The sequence below is a fragment of the Gobio gobio genome, assembly GCF_949357685.1.
Source record: "Gobio gobio genome assembly, chromosome: 9".
Taxonomy (NCBI): Eukaryota; Metazoa; Chordata; class Actinopteri; order Cypriniformes; family Gobionidae; genus Gobio; species Gobio gobio.
Genome location: NC_137115.1, coordinates 4,175,140 through 4,196,517, shown reverse-complemented (window position 1 = coordinate 4,196,517; position 21,378 = coordinate 4,175,140). Strand labels below are relative to the sequence as shown.

At 38.1% G+C, this 21,378-nt stretch overlaps 1 protein-coding gene across 3 annotated transcripts in view; it reads right to left on the bottom strand.

Moving 5' to 3' along the window:
• The window catches only part of ltbp4 (latent transforming growth factor beta binding protein 4), a 121,842-nt gene that overhangs the window by 33,624 nt on the left and 66,840 nt on the right, over window positions 1–21,378 (bottom strand). For 2 of the 3 annotated variants that reach the window (XM_079825954.1, XM_079825956.1), the window contains 15 exons: window positions 19,004–19,132; window positions 16,554–16,679; window positions 16,332–16,451; window positions 14,756–14,875; window positions 10,352–10,471; window positions 10,148–10,267; window positions 9,944–10,063; window positions 9,741–9,860; window positions 8,386–8,505; window positions 7,653–7,772; window positions 5,621–5,740; window positions 5,424–5,543; window positions 3,047–3,172; window positions 2,802–2,927; window positions 823–945 (listed from right to left, as the gene is read on the bottom strand). In XM_079825954.1, the coding sequence (XP_079682080.1) occupies window positions 823–945; window positions 2,802–2,927; window positions 3,047–3,172; window positions 5,424–5,543; window positions 5,621–5,740; window positions 7,653–7,772; window positions 8,386–8,505; window positions 9,741–9,860; window positions 9,944–10,063; window positions 10,148–10,267; window positions 10,352–10,471; window positions 14,756–14,875; window positions 16,332–16,451; window positions 16,554–16,679; window positions 19,004–19,132 (1,830 nt within the window). The remainder of the gene's footprint in view (window positions 1–822; window positions 946–2,801; window positions 2,928–3,046; window positions 3,173–5,423; window positions 5,544–5,620; window positions 5,741–7,652; window positions 7,773–8,385; window positions 8,506–9,740; window positions 9,861–9,943; window positions 10,064–10,147; window positions 10,268–10,351; window positions 10,472–14,755; window positions 14,876–16,331; window positions 16,452–16,553; window positions 16,680–19,003; window positions 19,133–21,378) is intronic. The other variant, XM_079825955.1, reaches the window with a different exon arrangement.

The following is a 21,378-nucleotide window of genomic DNA, read 5'->3' as shown; positions in this document are numbered from 1 at the left end:
TGTGTGTGTGTGTGTGTGATGGGTAGGTTTAGGGGCAGGGGCAGTGTGTGTGTGTGTGTGTGTGTGTGTGTGTGTGTGTGTGTGTGTGTGTGTGTGTGTGTGTGTGTGTGATGGGTAGGTTTAGGGGCAGGGGCAGTGTGTGTGTGTGTGTGTGTGTGTGTGTGTGTGTGTGTGTGTGTGTGTGTGTGTGTGTGTGTGTGTGTGTGTGTGTGTGTGATGGGTAGGTTTAGGGGCAGGGGCAGTGTGTGTGTGTGTGTGTGTGTGTGTGTGTGTGTGATGGGTAGGTTTAGGGGCAGGGGCAGTGTGTGTGTGTGTGTGTGTGTGTGTGATGGGTAGGTTTAGGGGCAGGGGCAATGTGTGTGTGTGTGTGTGTGTGTGTGTGTGTGTGTGTGTGTGTGTGTGTGTGTGTGTGATGGGTAGGTTTAGGGGCAGGGGCAGTGTAAGGTAAAAACCATTACGCCTATGGAATGTCCCCACTTAGCAAAACAAACCTGTGTGTGTGTGTGTGCGCGTGTGTGTGTGTGTGTGTGTGTGTGTGTGTGTGTGTGTGTGTGTAAGCGTGTGTGTGTGTGTATAAACATGTGTGTGTGTGTGGGTGCGCGCGTGTGTGTGTGTGTGTGTGTGTGTGTGTGTATGTAAGCGTGTGTGTGTGTAAGCATGTGTGTGTGTGTGTGTAAGCGTGTGTGTGTGTGTGTGTGTGTGTGTGTGTGTGTGTGTGTGTGTAAGCGTCAGTGTGTGTAAGCGTGTGTGTGTGTGTGTGTGTGTGTGTGTGTGTGTGTGTGTGTGTGTGTGTGTGTGTGTGTGTGTGAGAGTGTGTTTTACCCAGGCAGGCTGTTCTCTCTGGGTTGGTGGTGAAGCCGGTTTGGCAGTGGCACAGGAACGATCCCTCAGTGTTGGTGCAGCGGCCGTCCTGGCAAACTCCCTCCTGAGTGCACTCGTCCACATCTGGTCACACACACACACACACACACACACACCAGCATGACATCATCGTCATCAGTAAAGCTCAGCCTCAAAACATTTGTGCTCCTGACAGTGTGCTCTCCTCTGAGACTCAGCCCTGAGTGATGCAGACGGAGCTGAGGTCAGGAAGACCGGATAACTGGACTTTAACATGTGGATCACATCTCACAAACCGTCATGTCAAAGCCAAACTACTCAAAGATGCTCTGTGGTTGGCATAACATAAATCTGACGCCATCTTTACTGTTCATATCACTGAGTATCAAGAGCTGAGATGCAGATATGATAATGAGCGTTTGGTTTCCGACACGTGCTGTAAGCGGTCGACCAATCACAGCAGACTGTGCCATCTGACCAATCAGAGCAGAGCAGATCTCAGAAAGGCGGGGTTTAGAGAAACCGAATCCTTGATTGAACCGTTTCAGACACACTGAGAGAAAATATTATGATATTATGAGAAAATTTAATTGTTTTTTGACCTTGGATGCATGTAAATCTATTGTAGGAAACACAATTATGCAATTAAAGCTATACGCACTGACAATATACATTTCATTCAATGACAAAATAATGCTATACATACACTATATTGCCAAAAGTCCTGCCTTTACATGCCATCCCATTCTTAATCTGTAGGGTTTAATATGGAGTTGCAGCTCTAACAGCTTCAGCTCTGCTTTCCTCAAGGTTTAGGAGTGTGTTTATGGGCATTCTTCATTTGTGATGTTGGACGAGAAGGCCTGGCTCTCAGTCTCCGCTCTAATTCATCCCAAAGCTGTTCTACCGGGTTGAGGTCAATCCAGTTCCTCTACACCAAACTCGCTCATCATGTCTTTATGGAGACGCTTTGTGCACTGGTCAGTCATGCTGGGACAGGAAGGGGCCGTCCCCAAACTGGTCCCACAAAATTGGGAGCGTGAAATTGTCCAAAATGTCTTGATGAAGCATTAAGAGTTCCTTTCACTGGAACTAACTCCTGAAAAACAACCCCACCCCATAATCCCCCCTCCACCAAACTTTACACTTGGCACAATGCAGTCAGGCAAGTCCCGTTCTCCTGGCAACCGCCAAACCCAGACTCGTCCATGGGATTGCCAGAGAGAAGCGTGATTGGTCACTCAGAGAACACGTCTCCTCTGCTCTAGAGTCCAGTGGCGGCGCGCTTTACCCCACTGCATCCCACGGCTTGGATGAGCAGCTCGGCCAATGGAAACCCATTGCCTGAAGCTCTACACACTGATCTTGAGCTCATCTGAAGGCCACAGAAGTCTGGAGCTCTTGACTCTGCAGAAAGTGACCCTCAGCATGCGCTGACCCCGCTCTTTGTGGCTGAGTTGCTGTTGCTCCCAATCGCTTCCACTTTGTTATAATCCCACTAACAGTTGAGCGTGGAATATTTAGTAGTGAGTGAGGAAATGTCCCGAATGGACTTATTACACCTGTGGCCATGAAGGGATTGAACACCTGAACTCAGGTCAATACTATTGGCAATATAGTGTCCAATAAGTGAGATATAATCAGGTTGCCTGCAGTATTTGAGTGTGCAGATGTTTTCCTTTATCACATGCTGCGTGATTATCCTGCATCTTGATTGTATCCGATAGGGTGTGTGTGGACGTGTTTACTTCAGGCCTTTGAGTAATGCAGTTATGGGAATCATTTCGTCCAAGAATTAAGTAACATTTCACATTCGAGAGATTTCCTTTTAAAACAACTCCCTCATGACAACTGAAAAATTCATAAAAACACTCCAAGGTCATTTGTCACGCTATAGCTTTTAGACTTCCAGACACATTATATGTTCAATGGCAGCTTGATGTTGGCTATATATCACATACCTTGGCAGGACGTCCCGTTAACGGCGCTCGTGTAGCCATGCGAGCACACACACTTAAACGAGCCGTCTGTGTTCACACACTCTCCGTTTGAGAAGCAGAAATCTCCTTCCAGACACTCGTTAATGTCTGAGGCATAGTGGGAGAAACCAGTTAAAAACAAGCTCAGATTTGAGAGCAGCACATTGTCAGCAGTGTAAGAACTGAATGAGAATTGAATGTGATATTGAGTTTGAATGGCCTCTGACCTCTGCACTGGCGCCGTGGGCCGGCTGCTCTGTATCCGGGAGAGCAGTCGCAGCGATACGACCCGTCCGTGTTCACACACACACTCTGCGGCCCACACGAGTGAGGACTCACACACTCATCAATGTCTGAAGGGGAAACAAACAGGAAGTGTTGCTGGTGACAGTGCAGAAGCAGAAAAGCTGTGTGTTTGAGTCTCTGTGCATCACATATCACTTCCTTATCCCCTTATAATGGCAATCAAGCTTTTTGCAAGAATAATCATAAATAAATAAAAAATGATAATAATGAAATGTGTCAATAAAATAAATGTTTAAAAATAAATCAATCATTAAAATGTCAATAAAATAAATATGTTGATTTATAATAAAAAAAAATCATGAAATGCGTTAATTAAAATGTTTTTCTTTTTTTTATTATCCGGAAATGTGTCAATAAAATAAATGGAGAAATGTTTAAAAAATAAATCAATCATGAAAATGTCAGTAAAATAAATATGTTGATTTATTATTATTATTTAAAAAAACAAAACATGAAATGTGTCGATAAAATAAATGAAGAAATGTAAAAAAAAAATCATGACATTTGTTAATAAAATAAATAAATATATGTTTAAAAATAAATAAATCATTAAATGTCAATAAAATAAATGTTTTAAAAAATAAGTTAACTATGAAATGTGTTAATAAAATAAATAAATATATGTTTAAAAATAAAGAAATCATTAAATGTCAATAAAATAAATAATTGTTTAAAAATAAATGTATATGTTTATTTTTTAAAAATCACGAAATGTCAATAAAATAAATGTTTTCAATAAATCATGAAATATTTTGTGGTTTTATCAAAACATTTATTTTATTGAAATTTCGTGATTTATTTATTTTTAAACATATGTTTATTTATTTTATTCACAAATGTCACGATTTATTTATTTTTTAAACAATTCTCCATTTATGTTATTGAAATAATAATTAATAAATAATAATAAATCAACATATTTATTTTATTGACATATTTCATGATTTTATTAAAACATTTATTTTATTGATATACTTAATGATTTATTTATTTGTAATAATATTTATTTTATTGACATATTTCATGGTTTTATTAAAACATTTATTTTATTGACATATTTCAATAAAATAAATATTATCACAAATAAATAAATCATGAAATATGTCAATAAAATAAATAAATGTTTAAAAAATAAAAAGAAATCATGAAATTTAAATAAAATGTTTTAATAAAATCATGAAATGTCAATAAAATAAATAAATATGTTTAAAAAATAAATAAAATCATGAAATGTCAATAAAATAAATAATTTTTTTATCATGAAATGTGTCGACAAAATAAACGTTTTCAATAAATCCAGAATAAAAAAATTAAAAATATATGTTTAAAATAAATCATTAATAAATCATATAATGTTTTAAATCAATAAAATGTTTATTTATTTTTAAATCACAAAATGTCAATAAAACAAAAGTTTTAAATAAATCATGAAATGTGTGAATAAAATAAAGAAATAAATATGTTTTTAAAAATATGTGTGTGTTTAAAAAAAAAACATGAAATGTCAGTAACCAGAAATAAATGTTTAAAAGAAATAAATAATAAAATGTCAGTAAAATTATAAATAAATAAATCTTAAATCAAATGAAATGTCTGAATACTGTAAATGTCAGCATCAAATGTAAAATGTCTCAGTGTTCTATATAAAAAAATTAATTATTATATTTATGAGGTTATGTATGTATGTTTTATTATTTATTTACGAAACATTGCATGATTTAATTATTTATTAACACATTTGATTTATTTATTGAAAATATATGTATACATTTTTATTAACGTTTCATGATTATTTTATTATTTAAGAATGTTAAATGACTTATTAAAATAAATGTTTTATTTAATTTTGTATGCTAGTGTGCTGTAGTGCAATTTGATGTAATATTATATAGTTTTGAAGGGTTTTGAGAGACAGATGAGTTGACTCCTCTTCCTCCCTCGACCCGGCCAACTTTAATCTCACGATCCACAAACACAGAATGTAAGCGGATGGAGGTGATTGTGTGGCTAAGATTCCAGTCGTGCCATCTGCAGGCCATATGCCTCCTCTCACACGCCACTCTTCTTCAGGAAGAGCGATAGATAGACCATGAAGGAGGAATGAAGATGCCGTTCATTAGCCAAAGCCAACTTTCTGCACTACTTCCTTTACTTAGCGCCAGCGAAGCAGCTGTTTGCACTCAGAGAACTTCGAGATGACTTGAAAGTATGCAGGACGAGTATTTAGGAAGATTAAAAGCGACACGGCGAGTCAGATGTCGGAAGCGTTTGTGCGTTTGGAGGTTAAGCTGGTCTAACCTGTGCAGCGTCCGTTCTGCATGCTGTGCCCATCTCTGCAGGGAACACACTTGTAGGAGCCCGGAGAATTCAGGCACTGCTGACCGGGACACTGCAGTGGGTCCAAACACTCGTCAGTGTCTGCCCAAGAAACAAACGCTTATGTAAATGCCATTAGATAAGCTGAAATGAAACGACAGCGCTGTGTGCTCTCTTACCCGAGCAAGAGCCGTCCTGGAGCTGGAAGCCCAGGGCACACACACATCTGAAGCTGCCCGCAGTGTTTTTACACTGGCCATTAGTGCAGAGCGTCGGGTTTTCACTACATTCGTCTGTGTCTGAAAACACACAAGTGAGACAGAACAAATGCATTCAAATACACATTCAAATCAGCTAACGACAGAATAGGAACAGTCAAATACACACAAAACAATGTCAAAATGCTGGTGAGTATTCACGTAAACACACTCAGTTCTGTTTTAAGTGAATGTGAGAAAGAAAATGCGTGTGTAAGAATGTAATGGATGCATGCATCAGGTCTTAAAGTGACAGCAGCCTAATAAACCTGCTGCCAAATTATGAGATATTACAGATATCTATATGTTAGTATTCACGTAAACACAGTCAGTTCTGTTTTAAGTGAATGTAAACAGTTGAGAAAGAAAACGCATGTGTAACAGTGTATTGGATCCGCGCGTCAGCTCTTAAAGTGACAGCAGCCTAATAAACCGGCTGCCAAATTATGAGATAATATTAAATATTAGGGATGCCACAATTCTCAATATAATATTGAACCGTTCGGTACAGCATTCACAGTTCAATACGCGCTTGTGAATTTTTTCCGGTTTTGCATTTAATTCATTATTTTTCTACAAATTCTATAATTTGCCTCCATCCCAATACTGAACAACGCGACATACATTCACATCACAGGTTAATGGTGGAGTTATACTCACGGAACACTATAGTTATTCACAATCACCAAAGTTCATTATTTGCGCACCAAACGCCTGTCACACACGTGATTACTGGACTTAGTAGTCGTCTTACTGCACTAATACTGTCAAACGCACACAAGGTTAACATAAACACAGTCGGTTATGTCTAAAGTGAAAGTAAAATCGCGTGTGTCTGTGTATTAGATGTGTGCAGGTCTTAAATTGACAGCAGCGCAGCCTATAGTGAACACGCGGTCCTTAAAGGGACAGTTCACCTCTAAAATTGTGTCATTATTTACTCACTCTAATATTGTTCCAAACCTGTATTAATTTCTCGATGACAGAATTTTCATTTTTGTGTGAACTATCCCTTTAATGTTAATACAACAACAAAAGACAGAGAAATTCACTCACTGCTCTTGACTGAAAAACTTTAAAGCTACACTGTGTAACTTTTTTAGTTTATTCTTAGCTAAAAACACTTAGTTCTTTCAAAAATAGATGTGCTCATTAATGTATATGTACTTCTTTCAAGTAATAAAGTATTCTCGTAAGTTTATAATATGCCATTGTAAATACATACGGGTGAGGGGTTCGAATGCGGGTCGCCATGTTGCCCCTCCATCTTGAAAGTACATTAGCCAAAGAGGGACATACCCGTAAATTCAAGCCTCGCCAGGAACAGAAACTAATATTCACTGGATGGTCATATACCTTTTCACTGCAAGGCGAGCATTTGTGCTTATAAAACTTAAACTTTATTTATTTAAAAAAAAAAAGACAATCGTTTCGCTAGATTATTGATCGTCTGGAACCGTTTGATGTGGTTTAAAGCCCTTTTGAAGCTGTACTGAACCTCTCATTTGGACCTTGAACCGTATGGGGTCTATTGACTTCCATTATATGGAGAAATATCCTGAAATCTTTTCATCAAAAATCTTAATTTCTTTTCGACTGAAGACAGAAAGACATGGATATCTTGGATGACAAGGGGGTGAGTAAATTATAAGCAAAAGTTTATTTGAAAGTGAACTAATCCTTTAAACATAAACACTGTACAACTTCCTGTAAATGGTCTGAAAGTGTGAACCATACAGAAAATGCTTTAACACTAGAAACGAACCGAACCTTTGTTCAGTTTGATGCGGACCTAGACTACCTTTTTTCTTCGGACCAAATTTCGCCTGTTTTGTCTGGGGGAGGTTTCACACCTGTAATTTTGATTCGGACCAAACAAGGTAGGTGTGAAAGCGCCCTTAAAGAAAGAAATAAATAACCAGTTCCCCTTTATTTTTAATGTTATTTGTGATACCTTGGCAGTGTCCATCAAGAAGCTGAAAGCCCGGCTGACAGGAGACACACTTGAAGGAGCCGACCGAGTTCACACACTCTTTTCCTGGGCACTGAAGCTCATTTTCACACTCGTTCACATCTGGAACAAGGTAAGAAACTCAAACCATTCTCATTTTATGAATGAAACAACTTTGAGGATGAAATATGAGCCCTTGTGAAAAACTAGTGCGCTTAACTGTACTGAATGTGCACTTGTAGCGTACCTTAAATCTTAAAAGTTTATATATTTCTTAAAAACTGCACTTGCAGATAACATAATTTTAATGAAATAAAAGGCCACTTAAGTGAACTTATCGAGAGTATACACTTTCATGACTGTTTCTCAACACACTTAAGTACACTTTGCAAATTTATTTAAAACAGAGGTTCAATAAAAATGACATTAAACTAGTATATTTTAGTTTACTGTAAATGCTTGTCAGTACATTCATTCAGTACATACATGAAACAATATAATTAAAAAAATACATATAAAGATGTACTGAAGTCCTACTTAAGTGGGTCAAAACACTTGCATTTAATATAAATTTGATTCCATTTAACATGCAATTAAGTCTCCAAAAACATGACATTCAGTTCACACTTATTTCTGTAACAAGTACTCTCTTTAAAAGTACGCTCAAGTGCACTTCTTTACACAAGGGACATGCTGACTCCAGTAAAACAGCTCAGTTCTGTGGTGAAGCTCATACCTTTGCAGATGTTTGCCTCTGGTCTGAATCCAGGCCGACACACACAGCTGTAACTTCCCACATTATTCTCACAGCGGCCGTTAACACACAGATCAGGAGTCTGACGACACTCATCGATATCTGACACAAATAAACAACCCGTTCATTATACAATAAGCTTCATGCTTTCCCTGCTGGAGACCAAAGCTCAGGCCAGATTCAGATCATATTCAGCGGGTCAGTGAAACTATCTGATAGATATCTTTATTAGAAACAAACAAGGACATAATCAGTGACCAAGGAAACTGAAACTAAGCAGAGCAGGGAAACAGGAACTAACGGAAACAAGAATGTCAAAATAAGAGTCAACATAACGGAACAATTCTATTGACCTGCATTAAAGCAACACAACACTTTTTTTGAAAATAGGCTCATTTTCCATCTCCCCTAGAGTTAAACAGTTGAGTTTTACCGTTTTTGAATCCATTCGGCCGATCTCCAGGTCTGGCCGTAGCACTTTTAGCATAGCTTAGCATAGATCATTGAATCTGATTAGACCGTTAGCATCTCGCTCAAAAATGACCAAAGAGTTTCGATATTTTTCCTGTTTAAAACTTGACTCTGTAGTCACATCGTGTACTAAGACCGACGGAAAATGAGAAGTTGTGATTTTCTAGGCCGATATGGAGAGGAACTATACTCCATATAGCAGTAATTAGGAGTTTATTGAGGAAAAAGTCATAGTTAATAGTGAGAATTGGACCCTAATCCAAAGTGTGACCATTTTGTTTTGTTTTTTTAACTTTGTGTTAATGTTTTTGTCTTTTTAAAAATTATATGTTTTAATAAAATGAAATCAACTATAAATATAATTTGAGAAAAACAAATACACTTTGCTGTAGCAAATTACACAATTAAATATAATTTAAGTGTTGGTGCTGCCTTAAAAATGAAGTTATGTTACCTTAAATATTTGAAGTTAATTCTGGGAAAGTTATTCTAACGCCACATTTTAAACTTTGACAGATAACAGTATTGTTTAGGAAAGTTAGTATAGTTTTTTTTTTTCAATGTGGTTTTTCCAGCTTCATTTGTTTGTCAGAAATAGGTGTACAATTATAGTGGCCCATTCAAGGTCAAATGTCCATCCAGGGGTCAGTTGCATAAACTTAGCCACTAAAACTGTGTCTTAAGAACTAGTTTGACCAACTAGCAGTGAGTTAACAGGTCTTATTTTCCCAATTCAAACTAGACCGATCTACCATATAACTGGTTTTAAAAAGTTAGAACCAGTTTTGAAGAGGAAAAAAGCATGACTAACTTTTAAGACTAGTCTAAGCAGTTTATGCCACCGGCCACAGATGTGTTGTACTTACCTGAGCATGCTCTATTTTTAATACTGAATCCAGGCCTGCAGGAAACACACCTATACGATCCCTGAGAGTTCACACACTCCTGTCCAGGACACTGCGACGGGTCCTCACACTCATTCACATCTGCGTCCACACACACACATTTGACTTACAGTATTTATTTCAATCCCAGTTTTTCAATAGTGCTTTTGTTTGAGCCATCATACCTGTGCAGGAGCCGCCCTGCAGTCTGAAGCCAGTTCTGCACACACACCTGAAGCTGCCAGGCGTGTTTTCACACAGTCCGTTCAAGCAAAGAGAAGCCGTCTGACGGCATTCGTCAATATCTGGACAGATAACAACATCAGGGTCTACTTTCAGGGTCTGTATATTTCCTGCATTATTGCTTGCGGGTTGACACGAATCGTTACCTGAGCATGCTCCATTCCTAAAGCCAAATCCAGGTCTGCACGACACACACCTATACGATCCCTGAGAGTTCACACACTCCTGTCCAGGACACTGCGACGGGTCCTCACACTCATTCACATCTGTAACGTGCATACCAATGAACACAATCATACTTTGCATGTAAATGTATATTATTTCAATTTTTGGCATTTTATTCCTCTTACCCACACAGGTGTTGGCCTTCAGTCTGTATCCGGTTTGACATGAGCATCTGTAGCTGCCCGGTGTGTTTTCACAGCGGCCGTCCGGACACGGGGAGGGGGTCCGACGACATTCATCAATATCTGAATCAAAGAAAGACTTTGTTACACTGAAAAGCTCAACGTTACCCTTATAACCCTTGAGAAAATGAAGTGAGTTTACAGGCAGATAATATAATATTAATTAGGGCTGTCAAAAGATTGATCGCGATTAATCGCATCCAAAATAAAAGTTTGTGTTTACATAATATATGTGTGTGAACTCTGCTAATTATTATTTATATATAAATACACACACATTCATGTATATATTTAAGAAATATTTGCATGTATACTGTATATACATTTATATAATCTATAATATATATAAATATAAATGTTTTATATATAAAAATAATATTTTTTTCTTAAATATATACATGCTTGTGTGTGTATTTATATATAAATAATAAAGTAAACACACATATATTATGTAAACACAAACTTTTATTTTGGATGCGATTAATCTTTTGACAGCCCTAATATTAATAAAATAAAAGTACTGAAAGAGAGTGCACTTTTCTAACAAAAGTTTAACACACCTAAGCACATTTTTAATCATTATGTTTTAATATCTTTTGTCATGATTTAAAGAAGTGCATTTATTTAGATGTGTTGACATACTAAAGCACATGGAAAGCATTTGATTACAATTTTACTATAGCGCATTAATATATTTTTAAAATGTACTAAATTGCAACTTTATCATTACAAATTTGTGATTGCAAATTTATATAAGAAACTATATATACATCTATGTATAATTCAACTAATTATATTTATATATTTAAACTATAATATATTAATTTAATTTACATTTGCATACTAAAGAACATGCAAGTACTTTAACTGTCATGTGTTATTTGATATTAATACTGAAGATGTACAATAAATACATTTGTTTAAATGTACTAACTTGCAAATATCATTACAAATGTGTAATTACAAATATTTAAAAAATATTAAAGGAACACTCCACTTAAAAAAAAAGGCAAATTTTCCGTCTCCTCTAGAGTTAAACAGTTGAGTTTGACCGTTTGTGAATCCATTCAGCCGATCTCTGGGTCTGGCGGTTGCACTGTTAGCGTAGCTTAGCATAGATCATTGAATCTGATTAGACCGTTAGCATCTCGCTCAAAAATGATCAAAGAGTTTCGATATTTTTCCTGAAAATAGTCCCCAGCGTTCTCTGTGTAAGTAGGTTGTCACATTGGTTTCAGGCGCTGTGTATTATCATTGTGCCGCTGCCCTCATGGTTCCTTGATTATTACGCAGGAATGAGAGTTTAGTTCCTCTCCATATCGGCCTAGAAAATCACAACTTTTCATTTTTTGTCGGTCTTAGCACACGATGGAACTACAGAAGAGTCAAGTTATAAATAGCAAAAATATCGAAACTCTTTGGTCATTTTTTGAGCGAGATGCTAACGGTCTAATCAGATTCAATGATCTATGCTAAGCTACGCTAACAGTGCTACCGCCAGACCCAGAGATCGGCTGAATGGATTCAAAAACAGTAAAACTCAATCGTTTAACTCTAGGGGAGACAGAAAATGAGACTATTTAAAAAAAAAAGTGATGTGTTCCTTTAAATATGACATAAATATTTATATTTAAATATATGACATACAATAGAAATTACATTAAAGTATATGTTAGCTTGTCATAAATGCTCAGCAGCACACTTTAACCATATTTCAAAGATAATATACTGTAAGTAATTATGAAATTACATAAAAATTTACTGAAGTCTTACTTAAAGGGATAGTTCACCCAAAAATGAAAATTAGCCCATAATTTACTCACCCTCAAGTCATCTGAGGTGTGTATGACATTCTTCTTTCAGACGAATAAAATCTGAGTTATATTACAAATGTTCAGGCTAATCCAAGCATTAGAATAGCAGTAATAGTTGCTCTGTTTTTGAAGTCCATAAAAAGTGCATCTGTCTGTCATATAACTGCTCCACACGGCTCTGGGGTGTTAATAAAGGCCTTCTGAAGCGAATCGATGCTTTTGTGTAAGAAAAATATCCATGTTTAAAACTTTATAAAGTAAACTTTCAACCGACCGCCTTCCGTGGAAAAGTGTTGAATGTTGAAAGTGAGACGCTTTATTAGCTGGTTGTCCTGCATCATCAATAAACAAGCTACAGTTAGTCCAAAACGCGGCTGCTAGAGTTCTTACTAGGTCAAGAAAGTATGATCATATAACACCAATTTTATCATCTCTACACTGGTTACCTATTAAGTTCCGTATCAATTACAAACTATTGCTACTGACCTATAAAGCCCTAAATGGTTTAGCTCCAGTGTATCTAACGGATCTTCTATCGCCCTACAATCCATCGCGCTCTTTAAGATCACTAAACTCTAGGCTTCTGGTCATTCCTAGGATATCTAAGTCCACTAAAGGAGGGAGGGCTTTTTCACATTTAGCTCCTAAACTCTGGAATAGTCTTCCTGATATTGTTCGAGGTTCAGACTCGCTGTCCCAGTTTAAAACTAGATTAAAGACGCATCTCTTTAGCCAAGCATTCACATTATAAATACGTTTTATACTACAGTTAAATCGGATCAAAAGCATTAATATTCTGAACAGCAGCTATGCTAATTATTTCCCATCTGCTTTTCTGTTGTTATCTCGGGACACTAGTCTCGAGGTAACTAGTTCGTCAGCTCCAGCTTGTATCCAGCCTCTCATGGAGACTTCAGATGCCCCGACACCTAAATTAATACATGATTGATTAACTTATTCTAAAATTTTTCTTTAACATTCTCTTTCTAACATTTTTCAATGTACATTTATGAAATTCACTTTCTGTAAAGCTGCTTTGAAACAATGTGTATTGTGAAAAGCGCTATACAAATAAATTTGAATTGAATTGAATTGAAACTCAAGATGCGTTCGTGACGTCCTGACGAGCGGACCTGGTCGAGTTAGTCTTTCGATCGGCAGGGGAACTTTCAACACTTTTTAAAGTTTTAAATATGGATATTTTTCTTACACAAAAGCATCGATTCGCTTCAGAAGGCCTTTATTAACACCCCAGAGCCGTGTGGAGCAGTTATATGACGGACAGATGCACTTTTTATGGACTTCAAAAACCGAGCAACTATAAATCCCATTCTAATGCTTGGATTAGCCTGAACTTTTGTAATATAACTCTGATTTTATTTGTCTGAAAGAAGAACGTCATACACACCTCGGATGACTTGAGGGTGAGTAAATCATGGGCTAATTTTAATTTTTGGGTGAACTATCCCTTTAAGTGAGTAAAAAACACTCTAGTTCAACTCACTGTGTTTATAAATTATATTTACAACTGTAAATAACACTCGATTGAGTGTCTGAAAACATTACATTCAGTTTGCACTGAAGTATATCCTTTTAAAATATATTATTGTCATGAATAGCCTGGTATTAGTAAAATGTGCAAACACTGAATACTTTAACTAACACTTGGAGAATTCACTGATATCCCTTTTCCACCGAGGCAGTGCTGGTGCTGGTTCGGAGCCAGAGCCTAGTTTCAAATCGGTTCTTTGTCTTTCCACACCCAAAGCACCAACTCTGAACCAGGAGAAGTGGTTCTTACAGTAAGTAGCACCAAAACATTGCTGGGCTAGAAGTAAGAGCCGCTTGTGTCAGGGGCTGGGGTTACCGTGACCAACAAGACCAACACAAACTTGTGACCGCCATTTTAGAAATAGCAGCTAATGGAGCTAAAAGCTGCTCGCTTGTAATCTCCGTCTATACAAATGATGTCGAGCTGCACGAATGCGTTGGATTCGCTGTGTTTTAATGCCGATGTAGGATCGTAAAGCCATGAGCATCAATAGTAACACAACGTTCGGCATTGTTGATGGAAAGCTGGCGTGTTTGTGTTTCCCGCTGCCTCGCTAGCGTTGCTGAGAAAGATGAGACGTATACAGTGACGTAAGACCAGCTCTGTGGCAGCTCTCTAGCATGTGGAGAGACAAACCGGTTCTTAGAAGGCTCTTCAGTCGAACCAACTCAGAACCGGCCCTAGCACTAGCTCTGAACTAGCACCCGGTTCATGCTGGTGTAAAAATAGGTAAGTGGCAGAGTAACTACTACACAACACCAAGACAAGAACTAACAAGGGAACTAAACAAGGAACAGGTGAACATAATCATCAACCAATGAGTAACCACGAAACTAACAAGAGTAAGGAGTACAAGAAACCTAAACACATGAGCAAACTAAACACAATTATTTCCATAAGTATTTAGTATTTAGTTAGCTACTTTTCCACAAGGTAACAGAAGATTAGTATCTAAAAGGAATATTTTGTGCCATGTGTTACCTGAGCATTGTCCATTGAGCAGATCAAATCCAGGCTTACAGGAAACACACCTAAATGAGCCCTGAGAGTTCACACACTCCTGACCCGGACACCGGAGCGGGTCAACACACTCATCTATGTCTGAGAATGATAAAACACCACATAAAGCCAATTTAATACATCTCAGAAATACTGTTTTGGAGACGGTACATTTTAATGTCTCTATCCTAGGCTATACAGATGGGGTCACTGAGTCAATTTTGGGGTCAATTTTTACCAAGGCTGCATTTATTTCATTAAATATACAGTAAAATCTAAAAATATTGTGAAATATTATTACACTTTAAAAAGGACTGTTTTCTATGTGAACATGCTGTAAAATGTCATTTATTCCTTGTGATCCAAGCTGAATTTATCATCATTACTCCAGTCTTCAGTGTCACATGATCCTTCAGAAATGATTCTCATATGATGGTTTGCTGCTCAAAAAACATTTCTTAGTAGGGGTGTAACGGTACACAAAACTGACGGTTTGGTACAGCAGTTTTACAAAATGGCTTTTTATTTTATTTTTTTGGTTTACTGAAAAACAAGTGTCTGTCCTTAAATGAATTAAATTATAACTAAAAGTTTATTGAAGATATTGCTGTAAACTATAGGGAGCCCTTACTTGCACATTAATATTAAAGGTTAACAACAGAGCCTAAACTATTAGACTAAATTCAGTTGCTATTAATTTTTAGGTATAACAATCAACACTCAAATAACATAGAACACAAACATGTAAACTTCACATAAGGCACTTCTAAATCTCCAATTCATTGTTGAAATATAATCATTTATACACAGTGTGTGTCATTTTCATGACGGGTATAAAACATACAAGAAATCAAGACATCACTAACAGGTGAAGTAGAATATAATGAATATATGGGCTAATATAGTGCATATATTTAGTGAAAGAGTTGATTTCTCTAGTGAATACAATTCTGTGGACACTGAATGACTGCCTGAGGTAAATGTGATGCTACATGACATTGTTTAGTTTACAAGCAGTTTTGAGGTCTTTGTGCCGTTGAAACACTGATTGCGCGATTACACCACATATGATATGTGACAGTAAGTTGTAATGTATCCTCAACATACCTTCAGATGTTCATTCATGTTTATTTTTAGGAAGAGATGATCGATAGCATTCACACGATCAGTGATCAGTCACGCCAAGAGCGTCAAAACGACATTTATCGTTTGAATTTCGTGATAAAATGGACTGAATACTTAATATGTTCGTGTGGGAACTCGGATTAAAGTGTGTTCCGCGCTTAAAACAAGCCGACTGTGAACTGTTAAAAATTGTATTCGGAAACCGTTCAGTACACGCGTGCACCGAACCGAAAGCCCTGTACCGAAACGGTTCAGTACGAATACGCGTACTGTTACACCTCGATTTCTTAGTAATGCAAGACAGTTGTAAACAAAATCGATTAAATTAATTTCCCCTCAATAATAATTAGTGCATCCCTAAAACAATTGCTAGAATGTACAAAACAAACGAAAAAAAGTGTGGAAGCATTATGGGTAAAAGGATTTGAATTACCTATGCAGCTGTTCTCCTGTAGCTTGTATCCGATTCTGCACACACACCTGAAGCTGCCCAGTGTGTTTTCACAGCGCCCGTTAATACAGGGATTGGGCACCTGACGGCACTCATCGAAGTCTGTGGAATACATCAAGAACTCATACATTATTATATGCACAACATTCTCTCTGACATGAACAGCACAGAGGAAGCAGGCAGAGAGAATGAACCGTCTCTAACCGACACACAGGGTCTGCTGGGAGTTGGTCTGGTATCCCGCCGGACAAACACAGCGGAAGCTGCCCGGCGTATTCTCACACTGTCCCACGGTGCACGGCCTGGGCGTCAGCAGACACTCGTTTATGTCTGAAGAGAGAGAGAGAGAGAGATGTTGCTGGCTCCTGTATGATACATTACTGGTGCTTTTCCTTATTTGTAAGTGTGTTACACGTCACCAAGCACATGCACACAAAAATTCACACAGCACTGAAAGACACTTCTGCGGATGGATACAGAGACGACAAATATATGAGCTGGCTGGCCTCTAAGCAATGTCACCCTGACCTTTGACCTTTCAAAGCCTCGGAAGCACCAATGTAAAACCTTCCATAATGCCAAATATTGGTGAGTCATTGAAAATTATCTAAAATAATGGCAGTGGAAGGAACATTCAATATCAACATGATTTAAAAGCCCCCCAGCAGGCACACAACGTCATAAGACATTGATATTTGGTTACATTTTGGTTGCAACGTCAGGTGACTAGGGATGCACCGAATCCAGATTTTTGGGGTTCGGCCAAATACCGAATCCAATGGTTAAGATTCTGCCGAATCCGAATCCTACTCCCATCCTCAGTCCATTATCACAGTAAACACATTAATGAAGTAAACAATTCGTAGTGTGGTTTTGGTCAAGTTTACTAAAGTAAACATTGTCATGTATGTTCTTCTCGCTGTTTCCTGATGGTTTATAGAACAATTACCCAGAGTCACCCTCTCTAGTTTCAAAGAACAGCACAACGGGGAGCGCAGAAGGCGCGCACGCAGTCATTGGAGGCTCGCGCTGCGGAGACAGACGAAAGTATGAACAAGGTGAGACGGTGTTTCTGCCGCGGGTTTAGCTGTCAACAGGCTGCGCTCCAGACTAACCCACATCACTTAGACATGTTACTTTAAAAAAAAACAAAAAAAACCTTGCAAGGTGTGGATTGAGGTAGGCCTGCTTTTTTATTTGACAAAAAAACTATTCCTGTTCTTCAAAGCTTCAAACGGATTCAGTGTATTTTCGTTTTGTCATCTTAATTTGGTAATTATTTAAGTGAAAAATATTTAGTGTAGGCCTATTTATTTTATGCTTTTTATTTATATTTTATCTGATCTGTGCTGCCGTTTGCACAGTAAAATTAACCTGTGAAAAAAAGTGTCTTTTTAAACGGGTCACAGACACTCGTCAATCGTATTTTTAGTTAATGCCTCTATAAAAAAATATATAAAATCTCTATATACCCTATTCATTAACAACATGTATTCTTATTTCTGTGCCATAGTTATTATATTGATTAATAATGGATAGTTAGCTAATCTGTGTGCTTTGTATATGTGCATTTTTGAAATGCATAACATGTACAAATCAATTTAAATTGTAATGTAGATGCATTTTCTGTGAAGCTGCTTTTGAAACGATATGTATCGTGAAAAGCGCTATACAAATAAATTTGAATTTAATTGAATTAATGCCAATTCAATATTATAATCTTATCAGTTAACAGTTAATAATCTTCAGATAAAGAGCAGCGGTTGTCGGTTGGGAAAATTAACCAAAATGAGCATCCCTACAGCAATGTATTTTTAATTTAATTTAATTTGAATTAAGAATAGGCAACATTATGCCAGGATGACTGTCCTTCCTTTGCCGTACCTGAAGTTGCTGCATTGGTGCTGTCTGTAGATTCCCTCATGCACAACTCATATTCTTTCGGATGTTTCATACGCAAATGTTTTAACAGCGGCTATTGTTTAGGGTCCTTGTCACCATGAGACAAATCGGCTTTGCAAATTGAACATGTAGCTCAACTTGAATCGCCTTCTTTTGACTAAAAGTACTGCCAAACAACACGTTTTCTGTTCACGAGTTCCATTTTCACTTTCTCACAGACTGCATTTGAACGGTCCACCTAGTAAACACGTTCCCATAATCAACGGCGGCACCATTACGTTAGACCAGTGGAGGCGCGTAGTGCAAGCCTAGGGCTCGGTTCGGTGGAAACCGAACCCCGTCAAAAAGCCCAATATTCGTCCGAAACCAAACCCGAATCCTGGATTCTGTGCATCCCTACAGGTGACCAAAATTCAAGGTCAGATCAACGTCTAATGCCAACGTTAATTTGATGTCCAATACCAACGTCAGCTGAAGTTGATATTTAGTTGTTTTTAGGTTGTGTTGTAAAGTAACCAAAAGCCAACGTCAAACCAACGTCATATTGACGTCAACATCCAACGTTGTACGGACGTTGCATTTTGGTTTAAGATGAAAATCGGGTTGAGGTCAGAACCCTAATGTCAATCTATTGACGTTCGGTGCCTGCTGGGCCTTTAGGAGGTACATATTTATCATATTTATCTTCTTCTGTGAGTCTGCAGCATTGCTTATTTCTTATTAAAGCCGTTCATTAACTCCCAGGTTCATACCTTGACAGTGTCCTTGCTGAGGATTGAGGATATATCCAGTGTTACACACACACGTGTGTCTGCCGCCTGGCAGGTCAATACAGCGACCCGACCCGCACACCTGAGGTCGCGATTCACACACTCGGGCATCTGGGGGAAACACACATCGATTCGATATCAGGTCAGTTTGTGGTTATCTAATCAGATTAGCCCGACTCAATCTCTGAGGTATGCTGTGTTCACAACGTGATGGACATTTATTCATTCCTCTCCAAACCCAAATCATCAAAGAAATCAAACTGGATGCAAATGATGAGAAAATTACAGTGCTGATTTCGGCTCTGCATTCTTCAAGGTTGACATGAATTTGGCGTCACTTCAACTCCTCTTCAAATCAAAGATGTCGGTCATTTATATGAGCAGGCCGATGAGTTTCCTCTGTGTGTCTTGGATAAGTGAGTCTTTGTGCTTATCCAGTGGCCATAACGACAGCACTATGTTAGTGCTTAAATGTTTAGTTCATCCAAAAAATTAAATTCTGTCATTAATTCCTCTCCCTCGTGTCGTTACACAACCGTAAGACTTTCGTTCATCTTCAGAACACAAGTGAAGGTCATTTTGATGAAATATGAGAGATTTCGGTCCCTCCATTGACAGCTACGCAACTCCCACTTTGACGCTTGAAAAAGTTCATAAAGAGATCGTAAAACAAATCCATAAGAATTAAGAAGTTTAGTCCAAATTGTCTGAAGAGACACGGTCGTTTTATACACAATCTTATACAGATTGAATTTAGGCTTTTATTCACATATAAACATTAATGACAGAATTTCCATTTGTGGGTGAACTAATCCTTTAAGTTCTTGCCTGATTTGTCCGAATGATGGACAAATTTACTGATGATTTTAATGAAGTGTCTTGTACTTCACACAAAAGATGAAGCGTCTGTTTCACTCCAGAAAATCACTGTAAGAGCTGAATACACAGTACAAGAAGAGCGCATTAAACTCTCTCCCCCTAGCATTATGATCAGCATACAGAGAGAATTACACAGAAACACTCCTTTCGACTAACAGTAAACAAATACATACAGACTTTATGCTTTTTCTGGGGGTACTTAAAGGGTTAGATCACCCAAAAATGAAAATTCTGTCATTAATTCCTCACCCTCATGTCGTTCGACACCCGTCAGACCTCCGTTCATCTTCAGACACAAATGAAGATATTTTAGTTGAAATCTGATGGCTGAGAAAGGCTTCAGATAGGCCTCCGTTGGCATTCAGTACATTTACACTCACAAGACCCATAAAAGGCACTCGTTACAATTTTCCGATGCGACGACAATAGTTTTTGTGGGTCTTCCTCTGCTTGTAAACAAATCTCTTCTGGGTCATGTGTCCGAGCGCCGCATCTGCGTCATATTCTCGCGCATGCGTCGTGGAGGCACACACGGAAGACAAGAACAAGTTGGATAAAGGTTATTTTGATTTTTTTTTTGCGCACAAAAACTATTGTCGTCGCATCGTAAAATTATTGTAGAGTCACTGTGGTGAGATGGACTTTGTAACGACGTTTTAAGTGCCTTTTATGGGTCTTGGGAGTGTAAATGTACTGAATGCCAATGGAGGCCTATCTGAAGCCTTTCTCAGCATCAGCTTTACACTAAAATATCTTCATTTGTGTCTGAAGATGAACGGAGGACTGACGGGTGTCGAACGACATGAGGGTGAGGAATTAATGACAGAATTTTCATTTTTGGGTGAACTAACCCTTTAATAAACTGGTAGACTTTAAATCCATAAAGCAACTCTGTAATAAAGTGTGTTCTCCCTTTCTGTCAGGGTTCTGTCACTTCGGTCTAGCTTACCCTTGGTTTGTGACAGAACTCCTGTATTGTTTGTCTTGTCTTGTGTCTTGAGCATGCTCGAGCTGCGTGCTCTTCTGTCCTTGTGAGTTTTGTGTGCGGGGTGTGGTGTTCGGATCCCAGCACTTCGGTCTGGTTTGGGTTTTGTGTTGGGATTCAGACATTCATGCTCCACGTGTTTGTTTTCAGTTGTGAGCGCATGGAATGAGCATTTGCTCGTTCTCGCGTGCTCTGTCTTGTCGTGTGAGCTCTTCTGTCCGTGTGTGTTGTGTTCTGTGTAGCATGCGGTTCGTGTTTACATCGGCTGCGTGCTTTCATGTTGTCATGTTTTGTGTGAACATGTCTTGTCAAGTGTTTCTTTGTGCCATATGCTCATGTCTATTGTCTAACTCCGCCCACCTTGTTTCCTGATTATTGGTTAATTTGCCCCACCTGTCTTCCCTCGTTACCCTCTTTCGTTTGGTCCCCATTTAGGCCCTGTCCAAAATGGCACCCTAAACCCTCACGGTCTTCCTCTGAGTCTGCACTTTCA